Raw genomic sequence first — 18,177 nt, 5'->3', positions numbered from 1 at the left:
GGCTCTCTTATCCTTACCTTTTCCCAACCTTTCAACAAAGGAATATTAAAATTTTGGCTAAATCATTACTCAGCGTTTAAATTATATGACTACATAGATATTATTTATTTGCTGGGCTAGGTAATATAATTTGTTTCTTGAACAGCTTTTTTTCCTGGAGTTGCTAATCAGCTTTGTTTTTGTCATTTGCTGAATTCTCTTCCTGCCTTTCACTATTTCTTCATACATCCTGTAGTTATTTTTCTCTCACTATTTTCTGTGTTTTCAAACCCTTTAAATAATCTTTGCTACTTTTTTCCCCTACCCGGAGCCCCTTTTACTGTCATCCGGCTCCAGTCTGGACTGGTTGCTCTGTAGGGCTCCCTTCCCTGTCATCCCAGATCCTTTTCCACTCTTCTGTATTGGATAGAACCTTCTTTGATTCCATGTATTCCTCTTTTTGGGTTTACTCACTCATCTTAATGTGTCACATTCGCCAGAAGCATCCTCAGAAAAGCAGATGGGAGGTTAATTTCTTCACCTCATGTGTCTTAAAATTCCCAAGACCACTCCCAGGTTTGATGATTCACTAGGAAGACTCACACCATCAGCATATAGTGGCCCTCATGGCTGTGATTTATTGCAGTGAAAGGAGGCAAAGCAAAATCAGCAAAGGGAAAAGCCCCATGGAATGAAGTCTGAAAGAAACCAGGCACAAGCCTCCAAGAATCCTCTTCCAGTGGAGTCACAAAGGGTGTATTTAATTCCTCCAGCAGCAGGTTATGACAACATGGGTGAATGTTGTCTAGCAGCAAAGCTCATTGAGGGTTTTTATTTGCGGCTGGTCACATAGCCACCTGCTGCCTGTCATGTACCAAAATTCCTGACTCTCCTAAGGAATTCGAGTGTTTAGCATAAACCATATTGTTTGCACAAATAGTTTAGGTACAGTGAGCCACTCAGTTCTGAGAGTGGTGGGAACCCTCTTGAAGTCTAAGTTCCCAGACACCAGGCCAGGGCCAACACCGCAAGCATGCTTTTCCAAGGATCGCAGTCTCAGGCCTGCTAGGTTAACTCTTTTCTGCACACCTAGTATATCTGAAAATAACTTTATTCTGCTCTAACGTGTGATTGGTAGTTAATCTGGGGTTAGAATTCTAGGTAAAAAATACCTCAGAGGGCTTCCCTGGTGGCGCAGTTGTTGAGGGTCTGCCTGCCGATGCAGGGGACACGGGTTCGTGCCCCGGTCTGGGAGGATCCCGCGTGCCATGGAGCGGCTGGGCCTGTGAGCCATGGCCGCTAAGCCTGCGCGTCCGGAGCCTGTGCTCCGCAAGGGAGAGGGCACAGCAGTGAGAGGCCTGCGTACCGCCAAAGAAAAAAAAACACCTCAGAATTTTGAAGTTGTTGTTCCCATTGTCACCTGGCCTCTACTGCTGTTGGAAAGTCTGATGTTATTTTGATTTCCTTTTCTTTATATGTTCAAGGATCTTATCTTTATCCCTTTCATTTTAAAATTTCACAATGATGTGCTTTTGTATGACTCTCTTTCCATTTATTTGTGCTGACCTCCTGTAATCCAGAAATGTAGATCCTTAAGTTCTGGGAAAGTTTTCTGTATCACTGTGGTTTTTTTTTTCTTTTCCAATTCTTAAGTTGAGATATAATTCACATATAGTAAGATTCACCCTTTTAAAGTGTACAGCTTAGTGGTGTTTCAGTTTATTCACAAGGGTGTACAGCTGTCATCACTATTTAATTCCAGAACATTTTCATCGCCCCAGTAAGAAACCCTGTACCCATTGGTTGTCACTCTCCATTCATTCCCTCCCTCAAGCCCCTGGCAACCACAAATCTACTTTTTATCTCTAGATTTGCCTGTTGTGGGTATTTCATATAAATTGAACCATACAGTATGTAGCCTTTTATGTCTGGTTTCTTGCACTTAGCATGTTTTCAAAGTTCATCCATGTTGTAGCATTTATCAAGGATTCATTCCTTTTTATGGCTGAATAGTACTCCATCATATGGAGTTGGTAGACATTTGGGTTGTTTCCACTTTTGTCTTGTTATGGGTAATGCTGCTATGAAATTTGTATATAAGTTTTTGTAGGGACATATGTTTTCATTTCTCTTGAGTGTATATCTAGGAATGGACTTGCTGGGTCATATGATAACTCTGTGTTTTAACTTTATGAGGAACAGCCAAAGTGGCTGCAACATTTTACATCCCCACCAGCAATATAAGGGTTCCAATTTCGCCACATTCTCACAAACACTTATTATTATTATTTTTATTATAGCCACCCTAGTGGGTGTGGGTGTGAAGTGGTATTTTGTGATTTTGATTTGCATTTCTCTAATGATTAGTAATGTTGAGCATCTTTTTATGTGCTTATTGGCCATTTATAAATCTTCCTTGGAGAAATATTGAATCAGAAGTCTTTATCCATTTAAAAGTTTAATTATCTAACTTTTAAATGGGTTCTTTTGAAAGGGTAACTTTTGAAAGGGTTCTTTGTATCTTCTGGATGCTAGCCCCTTATCAGATCTTAAAAAAAATTTTTTAAAAAATAAATATATTTATTTATTTATTTTTTTGGCTGTGTTGGGTCTTCGTTTCTGTGCGAGGGCTTTCTCCAGTTGCGGCAAGCGGGGGCCACTCTTCATCGCGGTGCGCGTGCGGTACACGGGCCTCTCACTGTCACGGCCTCTCCCGTTGCGGAGCACAGGCTCCAGACGCGCAGGCTCAGTAGTTGTGGCTCACGGGCCTTGTTGCTCCACGGCATGTGGGATCTTCCCAGACCAGGGCTCGAACCCGTGTCCCCTGCACTGGCAGGCAGATTCTTAACCACTGTGCCACCAGGGAAGCCCTAAAATTTTTAATATAATTTTCTTTTCTTTTTCTAGAACTCCTGTTAGTATGATGTTGGACTTAAAGGATCAGTTCTAATTTTCTTTTTTTTTCCTCTCTTCTTTGGTTTGGTACATGCATGTATTTGTCTATATCCTACCTCTGGGAAAGTCTCTCAACTCCCATTCTCTATTGAGTTTTTGTTTTGACTGCCATGTTATGAGAGAGGCACTAAAAAACTGCGGGGAAGTCTGTGTTCCTGGGCGCGACTTGCTGACTGGCTGACTTCCCTGTCAGGGTCAGGAACTAGTGGCAACCTCCAGATGTCACTGTTAGAAGTCTTCTCTGGCATGTTAGATTTCTCTGGAAAGGATCTACTAACACCCGATTCAGGAGCATATAAGCCTGGCTGCCTAAGAGCTAGATGGCAGAAAGGGGCTGGCGGTCTCCATATCTATATATGATATTCAGAATTTTTCTTAATTCACATTTTCATGGTTTGCACTGTTCCTGTGTTTTGAGTCTGGTACAGTTTCCCAGAGAATAACTCTCCCATTTTCTGTGGAGATGGGAGAACGGTGGACCCTATAGTTTGAGGAGAGGACCTGGGGATCTGACTTAGTTTCCCTTATTTCAGTCACCTGCCTCCCTGCTCTCTTTTGAGAGGCTTGTCACCTCTACTTTCTTAGCTTTGTGGGGCTCTGTAGGGTGAATTGCTCACGGTCAGTATCTCCCTCTGGCAAGCATGTGGGTTTTTACCTTCTTAGTCTGAGCACATCACCAAGTTAGCAACAATTTGTCCCAGTTGTCAGGCTGGCAGTTCCCTGAGGATCCTCATGTAAAGCGCCTTCCATCCCATTGGGAAATCCCAAGGGTGGAGGACTGATGTCCTCTCAGGCCCAGGGGCGATGAGCTTACTGAATTAAGGAACAGCCAGTGCCAGGAGATGTGCTGCCATTTCATTTTATGGGAAGAAGACGAGAAGGGTTAGCTGGGGGAGGAGAGACACACAGTTAACATTGTCATGGATAATGTGGCTTTATGAACAGTCTCATTCCTGGTTCCTTCAGAGAGATGTTTTTCGTAACTGATTCTTTTTATTTCTAGGTGACTCCATTTGGCCTTACGCTAAAATTCCTCTCGTTCTTCACTGGCCTGGTTGACTTTATGCACCTGGACCCTAAGAAAGGCAGAACATACTTCTCAAATCAGCCGGTAAGAAATGTTGCACTTATCTTTTCTGGATTTCATTCGTGTCCCAACCAGCCATCCAGTGTCACAGCTGCTACAGGCAGGTCCTAGGACTGCATGTGTACAGGTGTCAGAGGGCTGGTGAGGGGAATGAAAAGTGTCTTGGAAGGACTACAAGAAACTGCCAGTGGTTATTTCTGGGGATTGAGATTAGAGAAGGAGCCTGTGGAGAAGAAGGTAACTTGTAGTTTTTATTTCATACTCTTTGATTTTTTTTTCTTGGTAGTAAATCTTTTGCTTTTATAATTTAAAGTGTTCTAATAGAGTGTTTAACATAGAACAAGATATATGTTTAAATAGACAAATGTAGTTTACAAAGTGCTATAATATAGATTCAATTTTGGGGAAAAAAAAGTCTTAAAAAGTACATCTGGTCAAAATGCTGGCTGATTATGCAATCAGGTGTTAGTGATTAAGTCTGGGTGATTTTTCTACCCTTGTCTAAATATTCAAATTTTCTGCAATGAACATGGATATTTGGGAAGAAAATCCCAATATTATGGTAATCATTGTTTTTTATTAAAAATCCTAAAATGATTTATTTTTTGTTTTTAACAGTAACACATACTGATGGAAGCTATAGAGACTTTGTTGGTTTTTTCTGTTGTTGTTTTATTTTTTTTAAGTAAAAGTAGGTTTTCCCACCACCTAGTAATAATATTGTTAATTTTTTGGTGAACCTCTTTCTAGTAATTTTTTTCTCCTTGTAGCCATATTTGTCTGCAGAGTTGAGACATTTTACATGCTGTGGCCTTGTGATCAGAGCAGGCTGTTTCTGGTGTTTCAGATGAGCTTCTGATATAGTGATGCCAGTACATGGCTCCTGTTGCATATGTATTATTAGCCTCATGGTGTTGAGGGGACCCTGGTATATGTTTTCCTGGCCTTGTGTAAGCATTGATTCAGTCGGACATAGTTCCTCTGGGACATTCTGTTTGATTGCACAAGCTGATTTTAGTACTTACATCTGTAGCTTGGTCAACGCATGGAGAGTCTTGACTCCTGAAAGTCTGCTCCAGGGCGCCTTGTCCCTGGTGTGCCTTGTCTTGCTCATTATGCCCTTTCCCTTGTCTAGGTACGGGCCTGTGTCCTCTGCGTCCATCCTCGGACCAGAGCTGTACGGCTGAGCCTGCGCGCTGTCTTCCTGCAGCCCGGGCGTCCACTCACCCGGCTTTCTTGCCAGCAGCTGGGAGCTGTACTGGATGATGTTCCTGTCCAGGGCTTTTTCGGCAATGCCGGGGCCACCTTCAGGCTGACGGATGGGGCTCTGGCCTATGCCCGGGTAAGGAGGCTCTTTGTTTCATCACGATCTTATCACCAGAAGGACTTTGGGGACACAAGTTCTTTTCTGCTTCCTTCATCCCTGGGTATTAGTTTCCTATTTTTGAATTTCCCCAAACGTGGCAGACAGTTCATAAGGACTAGAACAAGGTCTGTTTGTTATATTAGAGTGCCTTAAAATTGACTTGCCGTAATTGATACCTGGTTGATGGTAGGTATAAGAATGAGTTAGGATCTACACCAGGGCTTGGGAAAGTTATTTTAAAGGGCCAGATAGTAAATATTTTAGGCTTATGGATCATACAGACTCTGTCCTAACTACTCAGTTTTGTTGTTATAGCCTGAAAGCAGCAAGGACAGTATGTAAATGAAAGGGCACGGCTGTGGTCCAGTCAAACTTTTACTTACAAATATAGGCACTTAATCGTGAGCTGTAATTTATCGACCCATGATCTAGACTCTTCTCTGACTTTATAGAGATCCTGTGATAGTACAAAGCAGTTCTTTAGTTAGAGCAATTATTTTAACAGGTAATCAAGAGTGCTGGTCTTATGGGAGGTGACAAATGTACTGAGTCAACTCCATGTCTGATTTAATGTCTGATTGCCTCAGATCTGTTGCTTCTGGCTGGTCCTTAATCACTTGGTACTTTGTAGCTCAGCCATCTCTCCAATTCTAAGAAAGTCTTCAAACCTGAGACCTTCAAGCCAGGGAACACTCACAAGTGTAGAATCATCGACTACAGCCAAATGGATGAACTGGCTTTGCTCTCTCTGCGGACGTAAGTCTGTCACTAACTTGTGCGGGGTGTAGAGGTGTGCTCCTGTGCAGCGCACACCCACAGTGTCTCGTGGCCGTGCTTGGTGAGGGTTTCCTTTCTTGCCAACATGATTTTGGTAGCCCTGAATTTTAGGCAGCCTCTGTCCTAATTTATTTAATCTTGTATTTGCCTTTTGTTCTAGGTCTGTTATTGAAGCTCAGTTCCTTAGTTATCATGACATCAAACCTGGGGCCTTGGTAAAGGTAAGACCTCAAGCATATAATTAGATACTCCACCACCTTCAGATAGTCTTTAGTTCACAGGTTAACTGTCAGCTCATTAGTCCCCATGTGAACACGTTTAAAGTCATATTCCTTCTCTTGGCCTGCTAACTGGGATTTCTTTTTCTTCCCTTGGGTAACTTGTAATTAATTTCAAGGTAAGGTCTTGCGAGTACCACCCCACTACGCAGAGGCAGTAGGTCATCAGTCCTGGGATTTGATGGTGTTGATTAGACCAGGTCAAAAGTTAGTTCTTTGATAATTGAGCCAGCTGGGATATTAGTAAGAAGCCAGTTGCTGCGCCTGTCCAACCACTTAGCCCCAACTGAGCAGCTCCCCTTTATATGTAGAGTTCATTCCTTAGGAGACATAATCCTCTCCGTTGGATAATGAATTTGTAAGGCAGATTGAAAGAAGATCCTCACACAAAAAGATGTGAAGGTTCTCATAAATAAACCCTACTGCATCCGGATCACTGTGGGGTATGTGCTTTGTCCCCATGAGATCTGGAATAACAGGCACAGTTACCTCAGGAAGCTGAGCTTCGAAAGAGAGGTGTGAGATGCTTTGTTGTAAGAAATATAGGAAAGATATTCTTGAGGCATCATGGCATCTTTTCCTAGGGCAAAGTGATGACTATAAAGCCATACGGGATGCTGGTGAAGGTGGGCAGGCAAATCAGGGCCCTGGTACCTCCCATGCACCTGGCCGACATCCTTATGAAGAATCCGGAGAAGAAGTACCACGTTGGGGATGAGGTCAAGTGCCGGGTGAGCCTCCTACAGGGTCGCTGGTGGGGTTTTGGCCATATGGGAAGAGAATGATGCTTCTCAGCTGAAGTTTCTGCCTTTTTCCACAAAGTGACCACATAATATCTGCAGTCCTGCGCTTGGCATTGGGAAGAGAAAACTGGGTCCCTGCCCTTGATAATTGTATGGTATAATTGGTAGTTAAAATATCCATACATGAAGAGAGCAGGCCAGGTGGTTTGGTGCAGGCTGTATGCTGTGGTCATATCTCAGAACGGGGAGGTGAGGGTGGGCTGGGGCAGCAAGAATCATTGATAATCAATGATGATCAATATGATCAATAGCAACTACCATGTAACACGTATTCTGTGCCAGTTGCTGTGCTAGGCACATCGTAACACGCCTTACTTCATTTCATCCTTAAAACGGCCCTATGAAGGAAGTACTGTTATCCTCATTTTGCAGATGGGGAAATGAAAGCTTAGGAAAGCAGAGTATCTTGCCCAGAGTCACACAGCTAATAAATGGCAGAACCAGTTTTCGAATTGAGCTCTATTTGACAATAATGTCTTCTAGATTTCTGGCAGAGGTGGGGCTTGAACTGGAAAGGATGGGTAGGATTTGGAAGGTTGAGGAGGAGCAGGGGTTGTGTCAGGCACGGAAATAGCCCAACCAAAGCTGCCGAAACTTGAGTGTTTTATAACAAAGGCTTGGATCCTGAGAGAAGCTTCACAGAGTTGTGAAGATTAGACATGATAATACACGGTGCTTAGGGCCTGGTGTGTGCAGACACTTAGAATGTTGGATTTTCTTATTTTCATTTTATTTCATTATGGACTCAACAAAGATATTGATTACCCATTGGTACAAAGTTTTATAGTGGTGGGGTCAGGAAGTTAGAAATAGAGGAATTTCTCTGCCCTCGAGGAGATGACTTTTTGAGGAATGAGAGGTGGTTGGCGCACTCAGTCTTAGTTTATAGCTAGTCTGCAACACTGTTGAGGGGGTAAAGGTTCAGTCATTCATTCTGTTAGACGAGATGCAGTGGTCCAGGAGGGAGAGGGAGTGGAGGCAGAGTAGGAGTAACCGACATAGGACTCTCTGGAGGTGCACTGGGATGGTGAGTGTTGCTCTAGGCCCAGGAGGGGACTTTTGGGAGGTAGTACATTTGAAATAGAGATGAATGCTCCCTAGGTCGTCATCCAGCAGGAAGCGGGGATGGTCTGTAGCTATTATTCTCAGAGAGAAAGAGCAGGTTTTTAGGGACTGACCATGGCTCTCAGGGGGATGCAGAGACCAGCTCAGTGGCTCTCTTGGTAATGGATGACTTGGTCATGGCCAGTATCCTTTCCCTAGGTTTTGCTTTGTGACCCTGAAGCCAGGAAGCTGATGATGACCCTGAAGAAAACCCTGGTTGAGTCCAAACTTCCTGCCATTACCTGCTATGCTGATGCTAAGCCTGGCCTGCAGACACACGGCTTTATCCTCAGGGTCAAGGACTACGGCTGCATTGTGAAGTTCTACAATGACGTGCAGGGACTGGTGCCCAGGCATGAGCTCAGTGCCGAGTATATCCCTGACCCAGAGAGTGTCTTTTACACTGGCCAGGTAAGCCTTCCCCTGGATAGGCTCCTACCGTTGGTGACCCCATGAACACAGATTTGAAGGAGTAGGAAGGCTACTTTTTAAGGGTTACAGAAGAGAGCATGTTGGGTAGCGGGCCTGAGCCAGCTAAGTGGAGGAGATGGAACAGAACAGAGAGAAACCCTCAAGGGAGCTCAATGGATGCTAACAAACTAACAAACCTTAGGCCCTCAACCTAGAAGAAATTAATCTTCACCTGTTATACACTAGTGTCCCTCACATCAGAAATTGTTCTGAGGCCACTATCACCACAAGGGGGCACTGCCCTAAATCTGATGAGTCTGGGTCTGTCTAGGAAAAAGTGATTTTTTAAAACTTGGGATTATACCCCAAAATTCATTCATGTCTTTTGTCACCCGAAAGGCTGACTTGTGGGGGTTCTGTGTAGCTCTCAGTACGTTTCTCTTCACTGCCTTCTGACCTGATCCTGGGTCTTGGCGAATCACGCAAGGCCTCTGTGGTGCTGGTGGGGGGCACCTCTCTCCAGGGCCAAGCAGGTATGGTTTCTCACCAGGTGGTGAAGGTTGCAGTGCTGAACTGTGAGCCATCCAAAGAGAGGATGCTCTTGTCCTTCAAGCTGTCAGGTGATCCGAAGGAAGAATGTGCGGGACACAGTCAGAAGAAAAAAAAAGCCATTAACGCTGGGCAGGTACCTGGACTTCTCCAGACAAATTATTTTAGTTACGGTGGTAGAGAGCAGGGCGCCACTGACACCTGGGGTGCTGGAAACCATGCAGAGGGATGATCAAGGAAGCTAGATAAGGCTCTGGGGCTGTGTGTCAGAGCAGATGGACCGTCTAGGAAGGAAAGTGCGGTTACGGTGTGGCTTGTCAGCAGTGTGCTGCTGCCCTCTTTCCTCTTGGTCCCTAGGACCAGCCTGCAAAACTGTCTTTCCTTTGGGACCCAGTGGAGGGACCTGGGAGAGGAGTGATGTGAGCACCAGATGGGTCCTGCTGTGTGTGTGGGCGTGTGTGCCTGTTGGGTCTTTGGGAGTGTGGGGTGGGGAGTGGGAGAAAGCTGCTTCTCTGATCTCGACCTCTCAGTCATCCCTGGTGCTAGATACTCGATGCCTCTGATCTCTACCTGACCCGCACGAGTTGCTCTCTGCTCAAGACAAGCGCTCTTTTTTGTCTTCCTTTTCCCTGAGTAGTTGGTGGATGTGAAGGTTCTGGAGAAGACCAAAGATGGGCTGCAGGTGGCTGTCCTGCCTCACAACATCCCCGGCTTCCTTCCCACGTCTCATCTGTCAGACCACGTCACCAATGGCCCACTGTTGCATTGCTGGCTCCAGGCAGGTGACACCCTTCACAGAGTCCTGTGTCTGAGCGAGGGTGAGGGGCGTGTTGTATCCTTTACTGGTCTCTGGGGGGCCGCGGAGGTGGAGGTGTGGGAGCTGTGGGCCCTCGGCGGGGCGGGGGGCGCTGGGGAACTCAGGGTCAGGCTCTGCTCTTAGTTGGAAACTCCATGGGAAAGAACTCCATGGGAAAGAAGAAAGAAAGAAGACTGCAGAAATACCTCCACAGACCAAACCAGTGGGCAAGCCTGCACTTTGCCTCTGTTCCCCTGGTGGGCGTTAGAGCAGGATCGAGGTGCTGCTGGCAGATGCGGGTGGTCAGGGCAGAGGGGGAGCCCAGGGTGTTGGGGAGAGGGCCACGTGGCACTTCAGGCCCAGTAGGACACTCCCAGTGGCACGTCCAGCCTTCTTGGGGCACTCAGTGCTCACCCCTGAGTTGGAACAGTTAATAAGTACCTGCTGTCCTCTTTTCTCTCCTCCGCCTCCCTCTGCTGGGATATAGGTCTCAGAATATTGCTTTCGGTCTTCGTGTGGGCGCTTAGAAGGAAGACACTGCCTCCTTTCTTGCAGAATGTAAAATCGATTCTCCTTAGAGTGGAGATAGGCAGAGGAGGGGAAATAGGGTTGGTTAGTGTGAAGATAGGCAGGAGGATGGTGTCACGGCCGGTCCAGCTGCCAAACCACAGGGATGAGCCTTCCCCTTAGGTCCCCTCCGGTAATCTGGAGGTGAGTTAATAAGGGCAGGAACGAAACAGTGATTCCCAGACTTCAGTGTGAATCAGAATCCCCTGAAGGGCGTGGTCCAACACAGCCTGCTCCCCGCGCCCCCCAAGTGTCTGATTCAGTAGGTCTGGGCTGGTGCTTAAGAATTTGCCTCTCTAGCTAGTTCCCGGTGATGCTGATGCTGCTGGTCTGCACACTTAGAGAATCACTGTGGTAGAGAGGGTCTAGAGTGGAGATGGGAGAGATGGACAGCTCATCTGCCCTTTCTGGAACATTCCTTGACGAAGTGCCACTAGCTCCTTTGCAGGAAGCCAGCTTTGGTGTCTGCAGTAGAGGGTGGCCAGGATCCCAAGAGCTTCTCAGAAATCCATCCTGGAATGCTGCTCATTGGTTTTGTGAAGAACATCAAGGACTACGGTGTGTTCGTCCAGTTCCCGTCAGGCCTTAGTGGACTGGCTCCCAAAGCTGTAAGTTCACCTCCCTGCACAAGGGCCTTTGAGGGGAGACAACAGGGACATGGAACCTGAGGGTTGGTGGGAAAGAATCTATTCTCTTGAAAGATTTTCAGGGGCATGACACAGAGGCACCTGGCTGAGGGGGAGTGGAGCTGAGACTCAGTCTGCAGTCCTCTTGCCCAGCCTGTAAGTCTTGGCTCAGGGCTGTGTCCTGGAGGAAGGGGCACCTTTTCTACTTCATGCTACAGCATTGGGTAGGTCATTGGATAGCAGACTTTTCAGACTGGAAAAGATCCTAGCGATCCCGTAGTTGAACCCCCTTTCAGGCCTGCTGCATAAACTGACACCCAGAGCGGAGAGGAGTCTTACCAAAGCCCGTGTAAGATGGTAGTGAGCAAAGGGCTCATCGCTCATTCCTGCCACAGACAGTTCATAAGTGTTTCGTCCTTTCCGTAGGTGTGTTCCCCTGATGTTTTGCCTGGGCAGGTCTCATTTGCATCCCCTGCCAGAACAATTTTAACAATGGGAGGCGGGGGAGGGCCCCAGAAACATGCACAGTGAGGGGCAGAGAGTTGCTCTGGGGCCTTCTCGGCTGGGTTGGCAGCCAGGGCGCCTCCTGTGTTTTTACGAAAAGGGAGGTGAGCTGTGCTCAGAGGGCTGGGGGGACCTTCCTGGGGTCCATCTCCTGCCTCACACACTTCTTTCTGGGTGTTTCAAGTGGGTTGTCTTAATAGAGACTTCCTTTCCTTTCTTCATTTTGTGCCCGCTCTTCCCTTTTAGATCATGAGTGACAAGTTTGTGACCTCCACAAGTGACCACTTTGTCGAGGGGCAGACAGTGGTTGCTAAGGTGACCAACGTGGACGAGGAGAAGCAGCGGATGCTGCTGTCGCTGCGGCTGTCGGACTGCACTCGGGGGGACCTGGCCGCCACCAGCCTCCTCCTCCTGAGCCAGTGCCTGGAGGAGCGGCAGGGCGTCCGCAGCCTCATGAGCAACCGAGGTGGGGGCAGGAGGGCGGAGGATGAGGGCCAGGGGTGGGGCGTGTGCGTCTTCAGTCTGTTCCCATGAGTTGTTGGTCTTCCCCGACGTTAAAAAAATATGGGTAAACTTTTGTTGATGGGAGTAGGATCTCCATAAAGTGCACAAATCTTCTAGAGTACAGCTCAGTAAACATTTATAAAGTGAACATCCCTGTGTAACTGTCATCCAGATTCAGATAAAAGGTCATTACTTGGTATCCCAGAAGTTCCCCTTGGGCTCCCTCCCAGTTCAGAATCAAAATTTCCCTGAGTTCTGTGACCTCAGGTTTGCGTTTGTTGTGAATCCATTCACTTCTTCACTTTTTGTTCCTTTATTCATCAGATGTGTAGTGGATGATAAAATGGAACAGGGACCTGCTAGAAGACTTTGGGGGGGGTTATTAGTCTGACTCTACTAAGCTTTGAACCATTGTGTAGATTTGTTGGAACCCTGATGGGATTTGGGAATAAGAACGTTGAGAGGGTAGATTCCAAACAGAAAGAATGAAAATTCCGAAATCAAAGCAAAGCATGTGTTTCTGGCATTCGTTGGCTATTCCATGAATTATGGCCATGTGGGGTGAGCAAGGGGCATAGGTCTCTGCCTGTACTGGGAATTTTCATGGATATCAGACATTTTTACCAAGAGCAATTTTGCCTTCGTAGTGGTTCCAACGCTCCATGTTGGAAATGTCCTCCATGTGTCAGCATATTTCCAAAGGAAAAGAATGGTGAGTGTCATTTCATCTTGTTAATCCCTATTTCCTTTGGGTCTCTGGCAGACTCTGTGTTGATCCAGACGCTGGCTGAGATGACCCCAGGGATGGTCCTTGACCTAGAGGTGCAGGAGGTGTTGGGAGACGGCTCTGTACTGTTCAGTGAGGGCCCAGTGCCCGGCCTGGTCCTAAGAGCCAGCAAGTATCATCGGGCAGGTGAGTGCATCTCTCTCGCCCATCATGGTTTGTAGGGGAAACCACTTGCCCGTTGCTTCCTCTTCTGGGTACAGAATTTCCAAATACATAGATGAGCTGATACAGCAGAAGTTTTTGGCATGCTTATCTTGTGTAAATGCAAATGAAGACAGCAGCATACTAAAGAAGGTTTAGGTATGAATCTCTTTATTGTTGTATTTGGGTAAATCTAGATTTTTATATACCAGGTTGCATAAATTGACACAACCTGAATGTGAATTATGGGAGCTAGACCCTTGGCTTCCCTAGCGCATGTAAACCTAGGACATAGGTCTACTTTTCCTTTTTGTGCAGGGCTGTTGGAGAGATGCTGTCTCCCTTCGCCCCTGCTCCAGGAGGGTGATCACATTGTGTTTGGTTCTGCACTGCAGGGCAGGAGGTGGAATCTGGGCAGAAAAAGAAGGTTGTGGTCTTAAATGTTGATATGTTGAAGTTGGAAGTACATGTTTCCCTCTGCCACGATTTGGTGAATAGAAAAGCTAAAAAGGTAAGCTTGCTGACTGAGGACTTCCATTCCCATGGTTTCAAAGGTTTTACACACCCCTTCAACCCCACGTGGTTCGCAGATACCTGTAGACAGGGTGGCCGTGTGCCTGGGTTTGTCTGGGTCACTCCCAGGTGTACCTGTCACCCTGGTGTGCTTGTTGTTTTTGTTTTCTTGGCTGAGCCACGCGGCTTGCAGGATCTTAGTTCCCCGACCAGGGATTGAACCCGGGCCCTGGCAGTGACAGCGCCGAGTCCTAACCACTGGACCGCCAGGGAATTCCCCTGGTGTGCTTGTTAGTTGCAGTGAGTTTCACTGTGGTTTGGGCTGTAAATCACGTGGTCACCCTGATTAGGGCCAAGCAGGTGCTTGGATGAGTGAAGTGGGCCAGGTGTCTTAGGGGGTGGTGACAGTAGGACTCGACACCTGGACTGACAGACTGCGGAGTGCACGCACTGCTGCAGAGGAGCAGAGACTACTCGGTTCCATCTCACTGTTGCCACATGAGAACATCTGGGTCTAGTGTTGGGAAGTCTTTGAATTTTAAGAGAAGGCAGAATGTGGATTTTTTATTTGAAATAAATGTAGGAAATGTTGGAAACTATTTTTCTTTTTTAAACATCATGTGAACCAAACAAAACATGTCTGTGGGTAGTTTTGACCTCCAGGCTGCTCGTCTAACACCCTCTTCTGTCCACTTTTGTGTGGGCAAAGAATGGGTTCAAGGGAAATCTTAAAATGAGTGGTATCTTTCTCCGGATGACGTGTATATTTCGTCATCGCCTAAAGTACTTATTAATCCCCTAATCGCATAGGGTATGTTACAGAGAATTATATAGATGTAATCCTTAACCTCCAGTTGCTTATAATTTTAAGACTTTGAGAGACAAAGAGAAATAGAAAACAGTATTAACCCCTCACTAAGCTTTCTAGCAGGTCCCTCTCCCGTTTTGTCGTCCGAGTGAAGCTAGTGCATGTAAGGGCATGAGCACAGGTTGGATGTTGGAGAAAGACAGGCTACATGCCTTGCACACAATAAGCTCTCAGTAATGACTGTCTCTGTTGAGTGAGTGAATAAACTGGGTGGAGAGCTAGCTGCAGGACAAGAGGGGGGGAACCACAGTGTCTTAAAGCTGGAGAACCATTAGAGGTCACTTGGCTGTGCGTCACAGTCACCTTGAAAGTTCTGCTTTCACTAGTTCCAGGACAGGATCTCAGAATCTGAATTCAAAACGGAGGCTAACTCCAGGTGATCCTGATGTGGCTCCTTGAGTGTGGTCACATCGCCTCAGTGTACAGGAGGGGAAAGCTGGGTCCAGGGAGTGGAGGCTAGTTTGTTACAGCTCAGATTAGCCTTGAGCCCCCTGGACTCAGAGGACTTTCCCAGACCTACCCTGCCCAGTGGGTGAGGAACAAGTCCTTGTGCTCTGTAAGAAGCAGGGATGGTGGGTTTTCTGTTTTCCAGCTGAAGAAAGGCAGTGAGCACCAGGCGATTGTGCAGTACTTGGAGGAACCCTTTGCCCTTGCCTCCTTGGTAGAGACTGGCCAGCTAGCAGCTTTCTCCCTGACCTCCCACCTCAACGACACCTTCCGCTTTGATTCAGAGAAGTTGCAGGTGGGACAGGGTGTCTCCCTAACCCTCCAGACCACAGAACCAGGAGTGACAGGTCTTCTTTTGGCCGTTGAGGGGCCAGCTGCTAAGAGGACCATGAGACAGACCCGGAAGGACTCTGAGACGGTCGACGAGGATGAAGAAGTAGATCCAGCTCTGGTTTTAGGGGCTGTAAGGAAGCACACCCTGTCCATTGGGGACATGGTCACAGGGACCGTCAAGTCCATTAAGCCCACCCATGTGGTTGTGACCCTGGAAGATGGCATCATTGGCTGCATCCATGCCTCCCACATTCTAGATGATGTTCCAGTGGGCACATCTCCTACTGCCAAGCTGAAAGTTGGGAAGAAGGTCACTGCCCGAGTGATTGGCGGGAGAGACATGAAGACATTCAAGTATGGAGGCTTTGGGGGAGGGACTGGCTTTGAGGGGAGATGGTGGTAATCGTGGGAGAAGGCATGGGAACTGAGGCAGTTTCCAAAAAGTTGTGCATACGTTAGATTTTCTTTTAGTTAACCAAAATGTTCACCAAATAATCCTTTTGTATGTCTTTATTTTTTAATGGTGTATAATGTAGTGGTTAAGAGCGTTGATTTAGAGTCAGATCTGGGGCGAATTCCAGATGTGCCACTTAAAATTATGCGACCAGGAGTTAAGTAGTTACTCAGCCCTCTGAGTTTTATTTTTCCTAAATCGTAAAGTGAGAGTAATGGTAGTGACTACCTCGCAGGGCCATTGCAAAGATTGGAAGAGAGAACACCTAGCACTGAGTGTGCCTGGTGTGTTGTCTGACACATAGTTATTGCTCCGTATGTGTCAGCAGTTACTATAATCCATCCTCCACAGCATACCTTAATTATACTCGTTTACTTTCAATCTAGTTACAGTGTGTTATTGCAGCAGAAGTCCTTGCTATAAGAAAACCAAAAAGAGAATTCAAAGTCTAGCCAATGATTTGCATATTAATTTCAGTAACTGTGGGATCTTCAGTAAGTCATTTGTTCTCTCTAGACCTCAATTTCCTTATTTTTAGAATGAAAGAGTTGGAAAATTCTTTTCAGGATTTAATATGACAACCCTAAAAGATCAGATGAGCCAGTTCCTTAACATTTACTCAAACGATGAGAATGGAAGGCCTCAGGCCTGGTATTACTACTGGGTGGTGTGGCAGTGGAGTGGGCGGGTTTTTAAGCTCGGTGTGGTGGGCAGTTAGAAATTCTGGTCTCCCGATTATGGTGTTACAGAGAATAAGAGAAATGATTTGACATTATTTGTTTCTCCAGGTTTCTCCCAATAAGTCATCCCAGATTTATTCGAACCATCCCGGAGCTGAGTGTTCGGCCAAGGTAAGGGGGACTCCGGTGGTCTCGTGGAAGGAGCGCTGGGCTTGGAGTCAGGAGCCTGAGTTCTAGGCTTGATTCAGCCAGGGTTGTGACTTATTTTGCCTCTCTCTCTCCAGGTTGTCTTTTTTTCTCCAGGAGGGATATTTGTCTGGTTCTCATACAGCTGGTTAGAGGGATTATATGAGAATTAACGTGAAAGCTGTATTCAGGGTTTAAGTATCAATTTAAAGGCTGATTGCAGTTCTGTTTGTTGGCATGTAACAAAAAGAAACATTTTTGCTCTCAACCTAATTTTCTAGAACTCAGTAATTCCCTAAATAAACACCAGGTAGCCAAGAATGCCTGTTCTTTGATAATAGACCACTGCTTGGTGACTGAGACTTGAGGTCACGTTCTGGTGGATTCTGCAGAGGGATGTTCCACGAGGGATTCTAGGTGGACCGGTAGAACTAGTAGTTTCGTGAAGTGGTGGATCCAGTTTGTCTGGGGTCATTCTTTCAGAGGATCTCAAGCATGTTGATCTATGGGCCTGTCTGCTTCTGCTTCCCCCATTAAAAAAACCCAGCCTGTAGGAACTGATAGGCCATCAGTGACTGAAGCTAGATACACGTGACTGTGCCAGAACCTCTGCAGGGTCAGGCCCAGATCCATCCAGGTTGTAAGTCTTATGTGCCTAGGATGTCATGGAAAGACCTCTCAAGCAGCTTTCCGAGCATAAGGTTTGGTCAGCATCCTGAAGGGATCAGAGTAGAAGTGGAATAGTTCTGAGAAGGCTTGTGTCTGAGGTAGGGGAGTATTCCTGGAACCTTGAAGTACCAGATGCTAACAACGCTTACTTTGAAGGATGTGAAAGTAAGCCCTTTAGTTCCAGAATGATGAGATTTGGTGGATGCACACGTTCCTGTTTGCCTAATCTGTGGTTTCCTTAGTTTTGTAGATTTGATTGTGTCCCTTTGTCTTGAAAACAGAGACCTCCTCATATTCGTTGTTTTAGTCTGTGGTGTCTTCACCTCTGAGGCTGGACGTCTTGTTCAATTAAGGGTTAAGGTCAAGTAGTTTATCCAGGCTAAGGGTAGGTATGTTAAATTAATGAATACTGCAAGGGGTGAGTCAGTGAGCATTGTGGGAAGACTTACTAACATCCTGAATGGTTCTTGACCCTCAGAGTCTGGAGCCTCTCATGAACTATCACTGCTGTGCTGGTCCACCCTCCTGTCTATGGAGACTAGTGTGAGCCATAGCGGTGGTCCTTGGTAGTGGCAGTGCGGGCCAAGCCAGGAAATGTGTTCATTCCATAGAGGAGATGGAGGATGGAGAGTTATAACGACAGATAGACAGATGGACAGGTAAAAAACTCTAGCACATCTTCCCCCTCCTCCACGCACCTATGTTGTATTGTTAATTATTTTATGTTAATGGAGGCCCCTGAGAAACTTAGTATAAACGTAATGCTATTGTTGCTATATTTCTCAAATGCTTT

At 46.4% G+C, this 18,177-nt stretch overlaps 1 protein-coding gene across 3 annotated transcripts in view; it reads left to right on the top strand.

The window, feature by feature from the left end:
* Window positions 1–18,177, top strand: part of PDCD11 (programmed cell death 11) — a 41,949-nt gene that overhangs the window by 8,361 nt on the left and 15,411 nt on the right. For 2 of the 3 annotated variants that reach the window (XM_033842579.2, XM_033842578.2), the window contains exons 8-21: window positions 3,938–4,045; window positions 5,157–5,363; window positions 6,019–6,143; window positions 6,325–6,385; window positions 7,027–7,173; window positions 8,509–8,760; window positions 9,311–9,445; window positions 9,947–10,141; window positions 11,110–11,280; window positions 12,049–12,268; window positions 13,070–13,219; window positions 13,630–13,745; window positions 15,208–15,749; window positions 16,638–16,700. In XM_033842579.2, the coding sequence (XP_033698470.1) occupies window positions 3,938–4,045; window positions 5,157–5,363; window positions 6,019–6,143; window positions 6,325–6,385; window positions 7,027–7,173; window positions 8,509–8,760; window positions 9,311–9,445; window positions 9,947–10,141; window positions 11,110–11,280; window positions 12,049–12,268; window positions 13,070–13,219; window positions 13,630–13,745; window positions 15,208–15,749; window positions 16,638–16,700 (2,492 nt within the window). The remainder of the gene's footprint in view (window positions 1–3,937; window positions 4,046–5,156; window positions 5,364–6,018; window positions 6,144–6,324; window positions 6,386–7,026; window positions 7,174–8,508; window positions 8,761–9,310; window positions 9,446–9,946; window positions 10,142–11,109; window positions 11,281–12,048; window positions 12,269–13,069; window positions 13,220–13,629; window positions 13,746–15,207; window positions 15,750–16,637; window positions 16,701–18,177) is intronic. The other variant, XM_073793999.1, reaches the window with a different exon arrangement.

The sequence above is a fragment of the Tursiops truncatus genome, chromosome 16 (genome assembly GCF_011762595.2).
Source record: "Tursiops truncatus isolate mTurTru1 chromosome 16, mTurTru1.mat.Y, whole genome shotgun sequence".
NCBI lineage: Eukaryota > Metazoa > Chordata > Mammalia > Artiodactyla > Delphinidae > Tursiops > Tursiops truncatus.
The sequence above is the reverse complement of the archived record's forward strand: the minus strand, read 5'-3'. Positions and strand labels throughout refer to the sequence as shown.